Source organism: Zalophus californianus, chromosome 12, assembly GCF_009762305.2.
Source record: "Zalophus californianus isolate mZalCal1 chromosome 12, mZalCal1.pri.v2, whole genome shotgun sequence".
NCBI classification, from domain to species: Eukaryota; Metazoa; Chordata; class Mammalia; order Carnivora; family Otariidae; genus Zalophus; species Zalophus californianus.
Window position 1 is genome coordinate 48,616,766 of NC_045606.1, and position 14,925 is coordinate 48,631,690.

General features: G+C 41.4%; 2 protein-coding genes across 13 annotated transcripts in view; one reads left to right on the plus strand and one right to left on the minus strand.

Moving 5' to 3' along the window:
* The window catches only part of LRRC72 (leucine rich repeat containing 72), a 56,748-nt gene extending 41,830 nt beyond the window's left edge, over positions 1-14,918 (plus strand). For 6 of the 8 annotated variants that reach the window (XM_027574221.1, XM_027574225.1, XM_027574223.1 and 3 more), the window contains one exon: positions 2,583-2,806. In XM_027574221.1, coding sequence (XP_027430022.1) covers positions 2,583-2,748 — 166 coding nt within the window. In that variant the 3' untranslated portion in view covers positions 2,749-2,806. Of the gene's footprint in view, positions 1-2,582; positions 2,807-13,957 lie in introns of those variants that run through there. The other 2 variants (XM_027574227.2, XM_027574226.1) reach the window with 2 other exon arrangements.
* The window catches only part of ANKMY2 (ankyrin repeat and MYND domain containing 2), a 37,371-nt gene continuing 29,793 nt past the window's right edge, over positions 7,348-14,925 (minus strand). For 2 of the 5 annotated variants that reach the window (XM_027574216.2, XM_027574218.2), the window contains 4 exons: positions 12,118-12,246; positions 10,013-10,142; positions 9,225-9,428; positions 7,348-8,531 (listed from right to left, as the gene is read on the minus strand). In XM_027574216.2, the coding sequence (XP_027430017.1) occupies positions 8,347-8,531; positions 9,225-9,428; positions 10,013-10,142; positions 12,118-12,246 (648 nt within the window). In that variant the 3' untranslated portion in view covers positions 7,348-8,346. Of the gene's footprint in view, positions 8,532-8,562; positions 9,113-9,224; positions 9,451-10,012; positions 10,143-12,117; positions 12,247-14,925 lie in introns of those variants that run through there. The other 3 variants (XM_027574217.2, XM_027574219.2, XM_027574220.2) reach the window with 3 other exon arrangements.

The window sequence follows — 14,925 nt, forward strand, 5'->3', positions numbered from 1 at the left end:
TTTAGGCCCCAAGACACCCCCAGCTTGAAAGTGAGGGGGTGGAAAACCATTTACCATGATAATGGTAAAAGAAAGCTGGGGTGGCAATCCTTATATCAGACAAATTAGATTTTAAACCAAAGACTGTAATAAGAGATGAGGAAGGACACTATATCCTACTTAAAGGATCTAGCCAACAAGAAGATCTAACAATTGTAAATATCTATGCCCCGAACATGGGAGCAGCCAATTATATATGGCAATTAATAACAAAAGCAAAGAAACACATTGACAACAATACAATAATAGTGCGGGACTTTAACACCCCCCTGACTGAAATGGACAGGTCATCTAAGCCAAAGATCAACAAGGAAATAAAGACTTTAAATGACACACTGGACCAAATGGCCTTCACAGACATATTCAGAACACTCCATCCCAAAGCAATGGAATACACATTCTTCTCTAGTGCCCATGGAACATTCTCCAGAATAGATCACATCCTAGGTCACAAATCAGGTCTCAACTGGTACCAAAAGACTGGGATTATTCCCTGCATATTTTCAGACCACAATGCTTTGAAACTAGAACTCAATCACAACAGGAAAGTCAGAAAGAACTCAAATACATGGAGGCTAAAGAGCATCCTATGAAAGAATGAATGGGTCAACCAGGAAATTAAAGAAGAATTAAAAAAATTCATGGAAACCAATGAAAATGAAGCCACAACTGTTCAAAATCTTTGCGATACAGCAAAGGCAGTCCTGAGAGGAAAGTATATAGCAATACAAGCCTTTCTCAAGAAACAAGAGAGGTCTCAAATACACAACCTAACCCTACACCTAAAGGAGCTAGAGAAAAAAACAGCAAATAAAGCCTAAACCCAGCAGGAGAAGAGAAATAATAAAGATCAGAGCAGAAATCAATGAACTAGAAACCAAAAGAACAGTAGAACAGATCAACGAAACTAGGAGCTGGTTCTTAGAAAGAATTAACAAGATTGATAAACCCCTGGACAGACTTATCAAAAAGAAAAACATGATCCAAATCAACAAAATCATGAATGAAAGAGGAGAGATCACAACCAACAGCAAAGAAATACAAACAATTCTAAGAACATATTATGAGCAACTATATGCCAGCAAATTAGATAATCTGGAAGAAATGGATGCATTCCTAGAGATGTATCAACTACCAAAACTGAACCAGGAAGAAAGAGAAAACCTGAACAGACCTATAACCACTAAGGAAATTGAAGCAGTCATCAAAAATCTCCCAACAAACAAAAGCCCAAGGTCAGATGGCTTCCCAGGGGAATTCTATCAGACATTTAAAGAAGAATTAATACCTATTCTCCTGAAAAATCTATAAAGAACTTATCAAACTCAACACCCAAAGAACATATAATCCAATCAAGAAATGGGCAGAAGACATGAACAGACATTTTTCCAAAGACATCCAAATGGCCAACAGACACATGAAAAAGTGCTCAACATCGCTCAGCGTCAGAGAAATCCAAATCAAAACCTCAATGAGATACCACCTCACACCAGTCAGAATGGCTAAAATTAACAAGTCAGGAAACGACAGATGTTGGCGGGGATGCGGAGAAAGGGGAATCCTTCTACACTGTTGTTGGGAATGCTAAGCTGGTGCAGCCACTCTGGAAAACAGTATGGAGATTCCTCAAAAAGTTGAAAATAGAGCTACCATACGACCCAGCAATTGCAATACTGGGTATTTACCCCAAAGATACAAATGTAGGGATCCGAAAGGGTACGTGCACCTTGATGTTTATAGAAGCAATGTCCACAATAGCCAAACTGTGGAAAGAGCCAAGATGTCCCTCGACAGATGGATAAAGAAGATGTGGTATATATATACACGATGGAATATTATGCAACCATCAAAAGGAATGAGATCTTGCCATTTGCAACGACGTGGATGGAACTGGAGGGTGTTATGCTGAGTGAAATAAGTCAATCAGAGAAAGACATGTATCATATGACCTCAGTGATATGAGGAATTCTTAATTTCAGGAAACAAACTGAGGGTTGCGGGAGTGGGGGTGGGTTGGGAGGGATGGGGTGGCTGGGTGATAGACATTGGGGAGGGTATGTGCTATGGTTAGCGTTGTGAACTGTGCAAGACTGCTGAATCACAGATCTGTACCTCTGAAACAAATAATGCAACATATGTTAAAAAAAAAAAAAAAAGATAGCAGGAGGGGAAGAATGAAGGGGGGGAAGTCGGAGGGGGAGACAAACCATGAGAGACGATGGGACTCTGAAAAACAAACTGAGGGTTCTAGAGGGGAGGGGGTTGGGGGGATGGGTTAGCCTGGTGATGGGTATTAAAGAGGCCACGTTCTGCTTGGAGTGTTATGCATAAACAATGAATCATGGAACACTACATCAATAACTAATGGTGTAGTGTATGGTGATTAACATGACAATAAAAAAATTAAAAAAAAATTCATTTGAAATAAAGGGGATGTCATTTCTGTAAAAAAAATAGCATAGAAAAATATGGCATTTGTTTGAATGAAAATTTCACTGTGGCTTAATGGATTATTTTTTCTGACGTAATTGCCATTTTTGCAGAACTGTGTTCGACGACCCAGAAGATGCTGTGTTGGTAAGGTCCGTGAAGAGATCTGCTATGGGTATTACCTCCCTGAACTGGGACACAGTTCCAACACGAGAGGAAAAATACCTTGATGAGAAAGACAGAGAACCTGCTCAAATGCTCACAATTACACTAAGATAAACCCTAGTATTTCTAGAAATCCTAGTGAATTTCTGTTGTTTATTAAACTTCTCTGTGATTAAGCATGTTATATATTTCTTATATTATTTGAACCACGTAAACGTAAGCAGAAACACCAATAATATAATCCCTACACATTTTATGTTTTTGTTAAAGTAAAACGTGTTTAGAGGAATGTACACAAATCATTAAGGGTTCAGCTCAACCAATTTTCCAAAAATGAACATGTTCATGTAACAGCAGTCTTGGATTGGGAGAGAGACTATTACCAGCACGTGAACGGCCTCTTCATTCCTGTTACCAGTCCTATTCCCTATTAGTAGCCACCCTTGAAGAGGAATCACTGTTATGAATTCTGAACCATAAATTAATCGTGTCTGTGTTTGAAAGGCATATAAGTGGACTCAGAGAAGTTGAATTATTTTGTGCCTGGCTTCTCTTACTCAATATTATAAAATTCACTCATGTTGTTGCTAGAAGCGGTAGCTCTATCATTCTCCTTGCTGCACGGCATTCCATTGTATGATGATACCACATTTATCCAGCCTCTTGTCTTTCCATGTCGCCTTTGAAGGCATTTGCCAGTTACGGGTATGGGTTAATGATGTGAGCGTGGCCTCGCCGGAAGACAGAAGCTCAGGGGAAAGAGAAACCAGAAAAGCTTTTAGCAGTTGCCTGGTGCTGAGAGACAAAATGCCTTGCTGGTTTTCCCCGGCTGGGCTAAAGAGCTAGATCAAAAGCTTACAAAAAGCAGAGTGACATCTCCTCCTGCTTAGACCACCACCACAGTGTAACACAGACAGGATAGAGACACACTGGACAAGTGGGGCTGAAATCAGACAAGGGACGGAAGCCCTAGAGGGAACAGTGAACTGTCCCTGAGAATCTCTAACCTCCTTTCACCTGTGGGCACTTCCAATTCTATACAAAGCCAGGGTCTGAAAATTCAGGTATGATCCCTGATGGAGGTAAAGAACAGGCAGAGATTTGGGCATCAATGTGGATGAGTGCCTCAAGACAAAAGTGATAGTGTGTGGCTTCCAAGATTTGGTCACAGAAAGGATCGGCATGTTCTCTTATTCTCTCTTCTGGATCGCTTATTCTGCAAGAAGCCAGCTACCATGTTGTGAGGACATTTAGGCACTCCTCTGGAGAGGCTCAGCGGGAGGAACTGAGGCTACTTTCCAAAAAGCCAATGAGGGACTCAGGCCTGTTGCCACAACCATCTGAGGGAGCTGTCCTTGCCAGCAGATCCTCCAGATCTCATCAAACCTTCAGATGACTGAACTTCTGGCCAAAAGCTGCTCCACATCCTCCTGAGAAACCCCAAGCCAGAATCACCCAGTTAAGCTGCTCCTATATTTCTGGCCTACAGAAATTATATGAGATAATGCTTATTGATGCTTCACGCCGATACCTTTTGGGGTAATTTCTTACACAGCAATAGATAACTATTAGGATAACTCAGTATAATCCATGGTGGTAGAAGTATTTGTGGTAGGTAAGGAGGCTTTGTGGAGTCTTGCAAAGTCTAAAAAAGTCACGGTACAGTCTCAAAAGGTTCTTGAATAAGGCCATATTACCTTCAGCAGAGAACTGATCATTGTTCAAAGAGCAGCTTCAGGCATGCTACTTCATCCACCCCAGTACTAAGAGCCTGACCAACAAACATCAAGTAACTTTGACCGACGTTACTCACCATGAGCTGAGTCCTATCAGCCCCATGAGGCAATAATGTTGGGTAGGCAGAGCAGTAAGCTATTTCATGATGGAAAAGGTGCATTTGGGATCAGATTTAAGCTGGCCTGTAAGTTGCATAAGCAATATTAATTTTGAATTAGATTGCAGTAAATTGGATATTATAATCCCCAGGTTAACAACTAAAAGAATGGTAGAAGAATGTGTAGCCTGATATTCTATTTTTAATCCCACAATCACTGAAAAGGATGAAAAAGTATTCCAATTCCAAAAATATAGCTAGCGAATTTTAATTACTCTCCTTTTTAAAGAACTAATGGAAATAGGTCTCCTTTGTATGAAGAAAAAGATTTGCTTTAAAATGCACTCCTCAGTATTTAATATTCAGTAATGAAGGGCTACTGAATGGCTGTGATTTTGAAAATACTGTAATAAATACCATTTGGGGAGAAACACAAAATAGAAGACAGGGATCCTTACTTAAGTAACCTAAACTCTACCAAAATGCAACACACAATTGAGAGGGTGTTTTAAATTCTTTAAGCAACAGAGAATCGTTCAAGCTGTTTCGAGTGAAAGTCGATTTCAGTATCTATCAGGAGCTCTCATGACCAGGAAACCAAAAATACTATTTTATAGATCTATACAGGGTAGCAGCTAAAAGCTGGGGCTCTGGCATCAGACTTAGCTTATCTCTTCACTTACTAGTTGTTACTTGGACGAGCTAGCTAAGTTCTCTAAGCTTTCATTTCCTCTTATTTAAAATGGTAATCATAATTCATAAAATTTCAAAGATTAAAGTTAGATAACGGATGTAAAGTGTTAGAGCGGCTTTCTCAAAGTTAGCACCTGACAGATGTCAGCTAATACTGTGATTCTTATCCCTAGAGCAGTTGTGCCCTTTAGGAACTATGCCTGATATCATAGACGGAAGGTTTGTGTCCCCACCCAAAAAATCGGTATATTTTAATCTAACCCTCAACATGATGGTATCTGGAGGTGGGGACTTTGGGACCTAGTTAGGTCATGAGAGTAGAGCCCTCACGAAGGGGATTAGTGTCTTTTTAAGAGGCCAGAGAGCTGGCTACCTTTTTTCCACCATGTGAGGACAGAGCAAGAAGACAGCCCTCTGTAGACAGGAAGAGGGTCTTCACCAAACACTTGGCTATGATCTCATCTAGCCTCCAGAATTATGAGAAATACATGTTTATTATTTAAGCCATGGTAGTCTATGGTAATTTGTTACATAGCAGCCCAAAGTAAGACACCTGGTGACACCTGGTGTATTAGTCAGGGTTCTCCAGAGAAACTGATCTAATAGGGCATATGCATAGAAGGAGAGTGACTTGAGAGAGTGATTTATTTTAAGGAATTGGGGGCTGGCAAATACAAAATTTGTAGGGCAGGCCAAGGCAGACTAGAAATTTAAGAATGAGTTGATGTTGCACTCTTGAGTCTAAAATCTGCAGGGCAGGCCAGGAGGCTGGCAGACCTCTGTTGGGATTTATTTTGATCTGTAATGTTGGTGTTTCCATGCTGTCAGTTTCTTCGGCATCGTGACTGGGATACATGAGGCAAAACAAAACAAAAACAACAAAAAAACCAACCCTCAGAGAACAAACGAAATGTCATTGCCTGGATCCTGAGATCCTCAGCCAGTCTGCCTTCTTTCTCCATCTTACAGAGAATCTTCTTATGTTTGTTTGATATATGTCCAGGGATTTTAGTTTTACTTAGCAGAAGGAATAGAGAAAAGTATGTCTATTCTGCTTCCCAGAAGCAGGAGTGTTCAGATTCTTTTTTTAAGGATTTTATTTATTTGAGAGAGAGAGAGCACGAGCAGGGGGGAGGGGCAAAGGGAGAGGGAGAAGCAGGCTCCCCCTTGAGCAAGGTGCCTGACATGGGGCTCAATCCCAGAACCCTGGGATCATGACCTGAGCCTAAGGCAGATGGTTACCCGACTGAGCCACCCAGGCACCCCAAGAAAAGTTTCTTGACAGCATATTGAAAATAATTCAATAATTGAAAATAATTCAACATGGCTAAAACCAGAATGAATGGGATGACCACCTATTTTGATGGTATAATAATGGAAACACCTATTTGAGATTATGTATGACGAAGGAAGGGATTATAATCAGAACCAACCCCATTGTCTCTTAAACTCCATTTTCAGACCATCTCTTCCCTGAAATACAAGGGTGGAAAACTGTAAGGTTGACATGGCTTATACCTGAAGTCCTCTTCATACCCTGGCAGTTATAGTGGTATTAGATTCTGATTCCTGTCAGCATTCACTTCAACAAAGGGAAGAAATTCCTCTCCATTGCCACATGTCTCAGCTTTCCTATTTCCTCCTGCTTTTTCATAACCTCTATGGTATCCGAAAACAGGCATCATAATGATAACACAAAATGGCAGTAACGTGAATACAAAAAAAAACACAAAACAACAATTAAAAACCAGATAACGCACATGAAAACACTGGTGAGAGAGGGCAGCCTAGCAGGATGATTTTATTCGTCAAAGAGGAATGTTTCTCAGTGTGTAGATGAGGTACCTTGACCGGTGAAGAGAGGCTTGTCATGAGTGACAAGTTTAGGTGCAATCGCCTGCTGAATGCCTACCCAGCTAACCCTTCACACTGAATTCACTCACAGGAAGTCTTCATGCAATAGCATGCCAGAGGGCGTGCAAAGGTGCAGAAAAGTCACTGAGTGTAACCAACAGGAGAACCAGCAAGACAGAAGAATATGATCAGCGAAGTGAGGTGGGTCGTCATTTTGATTTGCAATTTTACACATGAAAATACTTCTAACTTTGTTCTCAAGTATTTGCTGAATTTCCTAAAATGTAAGTTCTCCAATATTTCTCTAATATTGGCCATCCCTCAACAGCAATAAGCCAGGAAACAAGATGTGGAGGTGGTTATATCAGTAGGCATGATTTATTTTACAATCATCACAAGAAACTCTGAAATACAGCGCTGTCTTCGGCAATCAGGCCCTAGCTCGGCCTCCGTACTGCCTATGCTAAAAACGGGTGTGAGCACATTCTAAAAGTGACAGTTATAAATCAGTTTCTGGGCAAGAAGAGCCCCATGAAAAGCTTACAGGAAGAAAAAAGCCTTTCAAGTGGAATATGGCACATGAATTGGTTTTATAACTGGGGACACACTATGTTTAGCCATTATTGAATCAGAGATTTCATGAAACAGCCTTTTTAATGCACATGCTGAGATAATCATGGCTATGCCTTAGTTCTGACACTTATGAACGTTACAAACACTGTAGATAAAATGTCACCGCAGGAACTATATGAAGTTCAGACTGCTCAGGATCATTTCTATATAAAAACTACAATGAGCTGAACTGTGACAGAGCCTGTAACATACAACTTTTCTTCATTTCACTGCATCTAAGTAAGTAGGACTTCGCTATTCTAAATGCTATTTATATGCATCTTATTCACATATAAGCTATGATCCGTTTAACTACCCATGTCAGTGGCTAGAAAATTCTTCTTTCCTGAAAATATCTCTCCTACACCTGTTCTGCTTGCCCCTCTGTTCCCCAGAGACTGTATTTCTTCTTGAAGGGGATCTCTTTTGCTTTGAGAACAACTGCTGGGAAGCTGGCCTCAGAAAGGGAATTAAAAATGTTTCTGCGATACTTTGAAATACAAATTTCTCCCTTAGACTATCTGTCTGACTACAGTACAGAAATCACTGGGAACTCAGGGCATGGTAGACAGAGCTTTGCTTGAAGGCCTCTATTCTAGGAGACATGGAATCCTGCCATGGTGCCATGCAGGGGTCACAAGGCATGAGGACACAGTCACGTGAGCTCTCCAGCTACCTGCCAGGGCACAAACCGTCCACACCAGCACCTACGCTGCCTTTCACTCCTCAGATTCCTGCCGACCTGAAGGAGCATCCCGAAAGCCTTCCAACCCGCCTCCACTCTGAGGACAGTCTTTCTCCCCTTCCACAGACTCCTTCGGCTGACAACTCTCTTGGGAGACCCCCGCTTCAGCCTCGAGCTGCTCTGCACGAACACAGTTAGAACTGACATCAAGTCCGCCATCTGATAAAAAGAAAAAAGGAGGGGAAAAAAAAGGTCATTTTGTTGTTCCTACCACGTGTCAGTCTCTCTTCTGGATGCTTTCCGAATATGAAATTATTGAATCCTCACCACAGCCACATGAGGTAAATGATCCCTAAATAATTATCATTATTATCATGATTTTTACAAGTGCGGAAATGGAGAAGAGAAGGGTTTGGCAACTTCCTCAGAGCTTCGCGGCCAGCAGAGCAGCAGAACCAGGGTCTGCACTCAGGCCTCTGGCCCGGCAGCCAGGCCTTGAGATGGACATGCTCGTCTGGGAGCTGCCTTCCAAGACGGCTCTGCCGTGAAAGAGCTTGAGGCCTTTGGGTAGGTAACTGCCCACGCAGGGTGCTTTCCTCACCTGTAAAGTGTGTGTGTGTTGGGGGGGGGGGGTGGTTAATAAAGCCTCACCTGCACCGGTGGAGAATAAAGGTGCCTGTGACATTTAGAAGAGTGTGCGGCACCTGCTGACGCTTACCAACCGGGAATTCCCAATCTCCGGACCATCTTACTCACTTGGTAACAGTACCGGAGGTCAGCCTCTGTCCTCCACACACAGGCTACAGAAGTTTGGCCCAGAAAACAGGAGACGCATGGCAGTCAGAAAGCCTGACGATTCTCTTATAAATTTATTTATACGAATTAAATTTTGTACAACTCGTTCAATCTTACTCCTAGTGTTTCTCACGCAGGTGGTGAAGGCAATGCGGTCTGCTGAGGGGTAGAGGTGGAAGTGCTTTGTATCAGTCAACTGGGCAACTTCTCCACAACAGATGCGCTCCGCAGAACGTACGATATATTCTCCAGGATGGGGCGCAGGCGTGGAGGTGGTTTCCACTATAGTCTGTGACTCACTGCTGAAGCAACTCACTGTTTCTGATGAAAATGAGTCATACACCTCACGAGGGAGGGAGAGGAAAAGTAATGTGGAATTCAATGCCCAGATACTTGGAGAAAACTTATCTGTACATCTGAGCTGCAATCTAATCTGTAATTTATAAATTTACTCTGTAATTTCACCCACAGCTTTGGACTTTAATTAAAAAAACTAAAGGCTCCCAACCTTAAAATCTTTGAGTAGCCATTAGGGGAAATTTAATTATTTCCTTAGTCAAAGACCTTAACATCCCTTGTCAGTCGACTGTAAGTGAACATTCATTTCGAGTCCCACTGTTGCGGGGCATTCTCGTGAGTCAGGAGGTAGAATACGGAATAAACCATATTCCTTAGAATTCCATACCTCTCTGTTTTCCAGCAACTTCTAGGCTAACCCTATTCTATACATTATCCCAACAACCCCAAAGAGGGACATATTTAAATGTGATTCTTATATTGGTCAACTCCAAGTTTCCTTGGTCCCCAGAGAAGACTCAGTTCCTTGGTGCCTGTGTTAATATCATTAATAATATCAATTCTATTCCCAATGAGAAGCAGTATGAGCTCGCTTTTTATATACATACTGTTTTCCTCTTCACTCTTTTCTTTGGCAGCTTCTGATTGTTGTTTTTCATAAACGTCCTTTAGATCCTTACAGATTTTCTTATGTGCAAACCAGTGTGTTTTCTGGCAGATTTGATCACAATATATAACCTGAAAACAATTGTAAGTTTACTTCATTTCAAGAGCTGTGATTGCGTGATATTCCAACCAGGACATTACACCAAGAACCATGCTGTAAAAAATGTTGTTTCCTATGCTTTCCTTTATTTTTATTTTTAAGGTTTATTTGTTTTGAGAGAGAGTGAGCAAGCGAGATCGGGAATGGGGGTGGGCAGAGGAAGAGAGAATCCCAAGCAGACTCCACACTGAGTGTGGAGCCCAACACAGAGCTTGATTCCATGATCCTGAGATCATGACCTGAGCCGAAACCAAGAGTCAGATGCCAACCAACTGCGCCACCCAGGCACCCCTGTGCTTTCTTTTAAAACAGTGATTGGGCACTAATTTATATTTGTAATTTTTAGCTTATGCATTATAACAATGGATATATAATAAGTGGTATACCAAAGACTCTAACAAATGATTTATGAAGAACCCCCTATGTGCCAGGATTGTACAATGACAAGGAAGACATAGCTGTCTCGGAGGAAACTAGGGTTGAGAAAGAGCTGGTTGGAGCAGCATGGAGGGAGGCTGATACCCAACAACATGATTCACATCCTAGTACAGGTTGTAACAGCAACAGGGGCAGAGAGGAAACAGTGACTCACTCTTTATAAAGGGAGTCAGTCGACAGAGAAATGGGAAAGAAGCATTCCAAGCAGAGAGATCATCTCGTACAAAAATGCAAGAAGGGAAGTGAATTATGTGTTCAAGGACAGCAAGGAGTTTCTGTAAATGGAGCTTAGGTTTTTTGCAAGAGTATATGCCAAGCACTGTGCTAAGCCCGTATATACAGAGGACACATATTGTAGATTGTTTCATTGGTCCCGATTCTTTATTTTTCCCTTCATGTGTACACTTTCTCATGAGATTTCAAAGTTCTTTTCACCGAAGGGAAGGAGAATTCACCTTAAGTTTGGCTGTGTGACTTGTTTGGGCCAAAGGAATTTGAGAGCACGACAATTTCAAGACTAGACTTCTAGGACCTCCTGTGTTTCTACTTGTCCCCTTTTACCTCCGCCACTGTTACTAGAACAGCTCAGCCTGGCCTGCTGGTCCAAGGAGGATTAAGAGACACACGGAGAAAAAGTGCCCTGGCTAACCCCAGCCAACTGCCAACATGGGAAATTAGCAAATGATTGTCGTTTTAAGTGTTTTACATGGAGCAACAGTTAACCCATGTAGATGGTCTCAATGAATTCTCACAGTGCTAACCCCATTTCACATACAAAGAAACTGAGGTTCAAAGAAGTAAGTAATTAAAGGAGATGAAGCTGGAGAAGTAGGTTAAAGCAAAATGTGATGGGTATTATTAATATGCTGAAGAATTCCAACCTTGAAAACAACAGGAGATTAATATAATTAAATAAATTAATTAATATAACTTATAGGGTAATGTGAATGTACAGATGAATGCTTGTGGGTAATATCTGTGAGGAGAACATATGCCCTTTACAAAGATCATGCTGGCAGAAGTGGGGCCGGAAGAGCATAAAGATTGGTGGCAGTAACAAGGGAGTTGGAGTTTACAAGGAAGAGATGAAGAGTTTGTAGTTCAAGTGAGTTTGTAGTTCAAGTCACCATCAGAAGATCTAAGATGGCATATTTATGAACTGCCCTGTTCTAGGCTCTCATATCTGCACCAGCCTCAATCCCTAATGGATAATCTTTCTCTCATTCATTCACTCATATTCTTTCTTTCTTGGAGGTGGTCTACACAGAAGCTGGGTCAGCCTGGAAGTTTGACAGAAGATAGGGCACAGAACTACACGGAACTACATCTATCCCATACTGCTCTTTCAAAATTACTTTTAAGTATTAGATGCACAGAATTAGAATTTATATTAGGATGTATTAGAAAACTAATGTCAACCATTATACTTAGAGAATATCAAAAGTCAATTATCAAGTTGGATATGAAATCTAAACCAGATTGATGAACTTCAAAGAACTTCATTCTTACCATCTTGCAGACGGAACATCTTTTACTTGCTCCCTTTTCTCCACAGGTAGTGCAAAATTCCACATCCACAAAACCCACCTGACCCGTGATGGCTTGGGTAAGTACAGAGAATGCAGTGGGATCAGAACCCTAGAGTAGGTATGAAGGAGAGGAAAACACACTTTAAAATCACCGTGGAAAGACTACAGAGATGACACTCCATGAACAATGTTGTCCAGAAGCAGGCACACAAGAGCCAAAGTCCTGAAGGCTGGCAGTGACACAGACTTTATCTAGGAGCATGGCTGTTAGCGTCAACAATGGCTTCAGAAAAGAATCAATGGCACAGCTGAAGAAGGACATGGAATCTTTCTTGTCACTGCCAGGTGGCAAGAGCTCTTTCTTGTCATACAAAATCTTGTCACCTACTTTGTTAAATAAGAATTTGCTTAGGCACCAGAGCTCCTCCCATGGAAAGATAATCAACTTAAAGACAAACAGGATGCTTTACTCAACATAGTCTGTAAAATCAGAGACATTTAGCTAGTCTTCCAGAAGTCACATTATACGCTGGCAAGTGATAAAGCAAAACATCTGTAAGAGTATATTCTGTTACAATGCAGATGCAACACTTAAAGGCAGCCATGCCTCACACTTCCTGCGGAGCTCTGTGACAGGGAGAAGCCGGAGGGAACCCGAACCTCTGCAGGAGGGCCCAGGCATCAGCACTATCATTAAGTGCCATGGATGATCCTCCTCATGGCAGCCAACCCTGAGAATTACCCTGCAACAGGAAATAGTGAGTACTGCTCCAGCGGCTTGTAAACTTGTGAGTTTAACAAAACCCATCAGGAAGTAAACGGCGGCTTCCTGGGACATTCACAGCCACAGGCACTCCAGATAAATACAGTTTTCCAGAGAGAACATATAACTCTTAAAGAACAATTTTTAAAGAAAGAAAAGTTTTCGAAGATGCATTATATCCTCTCTTCTCTCTATTGATAAACCTTTTCTCCATGACTCAGATCACTAGGATAAACACTAACAATTACACTGCATCATCTCAAACGACAATTATTCTATGATACAGGGCTATGATGAATTGTTCAACCCCACACTGGTCTGCTTTGACTTTTTTGTAAGTACTCTGGGCTATTTTTCGTTTTGCTGTTTTCCCCTTTGAAGGTGGAATGTCAGCTACCACTTGTTAGTGTTGGAAACAGCCCACAGCTGGCAGTGCTTGTTGCTTCTCTGATGTCCATTTCCCCAACTTCTGCACTAAGAGAAGCGCAACTTCATTCAGAGTAGCAAGGTCTAGACCAGCCGAAACTGCTCATTTCCCCAGACAACCTGTGAAGCTAAGAGGGTTCACACCGCACAGGCAGTACGTTTCTGGGAGAGCTTGTGTTGGCCAGCTATAAACCCTCTTCCTTTACTTGCCTGCCTGGGGTAAAAATGTGAGCTGGGAGGAAGAGCATCCGATGCATTGCAGCCCTGAGGTCATAAGCACGTGTATGATAATCTCTATGGCTAAAAAATATTGGGTGGAAAAAAATGGGAATCCATTTTTGAGCCACTGTGACAGATCTGGTCTGCCTACCTCTACGCTTCTGAGTATATGGGAATGAATAAACCCTATTGATTTAACTCACGGTTAGTTGGAGTTTGATATGTGTACCAAAACACATTCATAATTGATAGACCACCCTCATAATTTGCTAACTTTAATCTTCCAAAAGCTCAAATACCAAAGAGTCAAGTGTATTAAAAAGGAAGGGTAAAAAATCTCTACATGAAATCATGGAGAACTCTCTGGGATAAATCAATGCATGAACTTCATGAAATCATCTTGTCTCTTCAGGTCTTTCTTACTGCGTGGCTCTGAACAGATGAGTCTTAATGTATGGAGGAGCACCAAGAACCCACCTCTCCTCATTTGCTACCCCGAGATGGATGGGACAGCCTAGAGAAGGCAGAGAAGAACCAACATTGCCGGAGGGCGGGGAGGAAGCCATGGATGGGACTGGTGTCCGGATCAGCTTCTTACCCAACAGACAAAGGCCGATAAAGGATTTGACTGAAATGTAGAAAAGCATGACTGGTGTCGATACGGTGAACAGAAATGCGTTCAAAACAGGGAAGTCAGGGAGTATCTTATGAAATACTACTTAAGTAAATATATGATAAAAGGGCAATAAATAATTTAAAGAACAGAGAATAAAGTTGAAATCTGCTTCCTATAGCTGGGAAGTATAAACGGAATTTTGGTAAGTATGGAACATTTATAATCAGAGGCATTAAGGTGGAATATGAGCAGCTGGGATATACTTTGAGACTCTTTATCAGGACATACATTGAGCCTCCCCATGACTCATCCCTTCACATCCCCACAACCAGAAACCATCAACCTAGACAATCAATTCCTACTTCCATCTAGTGAGGGACTTTGTACTGGTTTTTCACGAGCTGCAAGTGTACATGTGTGTATCTGTATTACCCACCTTTACAGGTTTCACAGAGGTCTTTAAAATGTAATTTTCCATGTAACCATCTACATTCCGACATAGGGGAATACTATTTATTAAACCATGAGCTATATAAAAATGAAAGAAGGGGACCAAGAGAGGGGAAATGGTTGAACAAAAACAGGGTTAACAGGCATACCTATCACTATGTCTGTTCCTGAAAACTGTCTAAAATAACAAATAATTATTTCTCTACTACATAAATAAATTATTAATAAATTAATGCTAAAGAGAACTTGCCTCTAATTGTACAAAATACGGTAATTAGGTCTTACTGGTAGAGTTAACTTAGTTATGAGGGGCC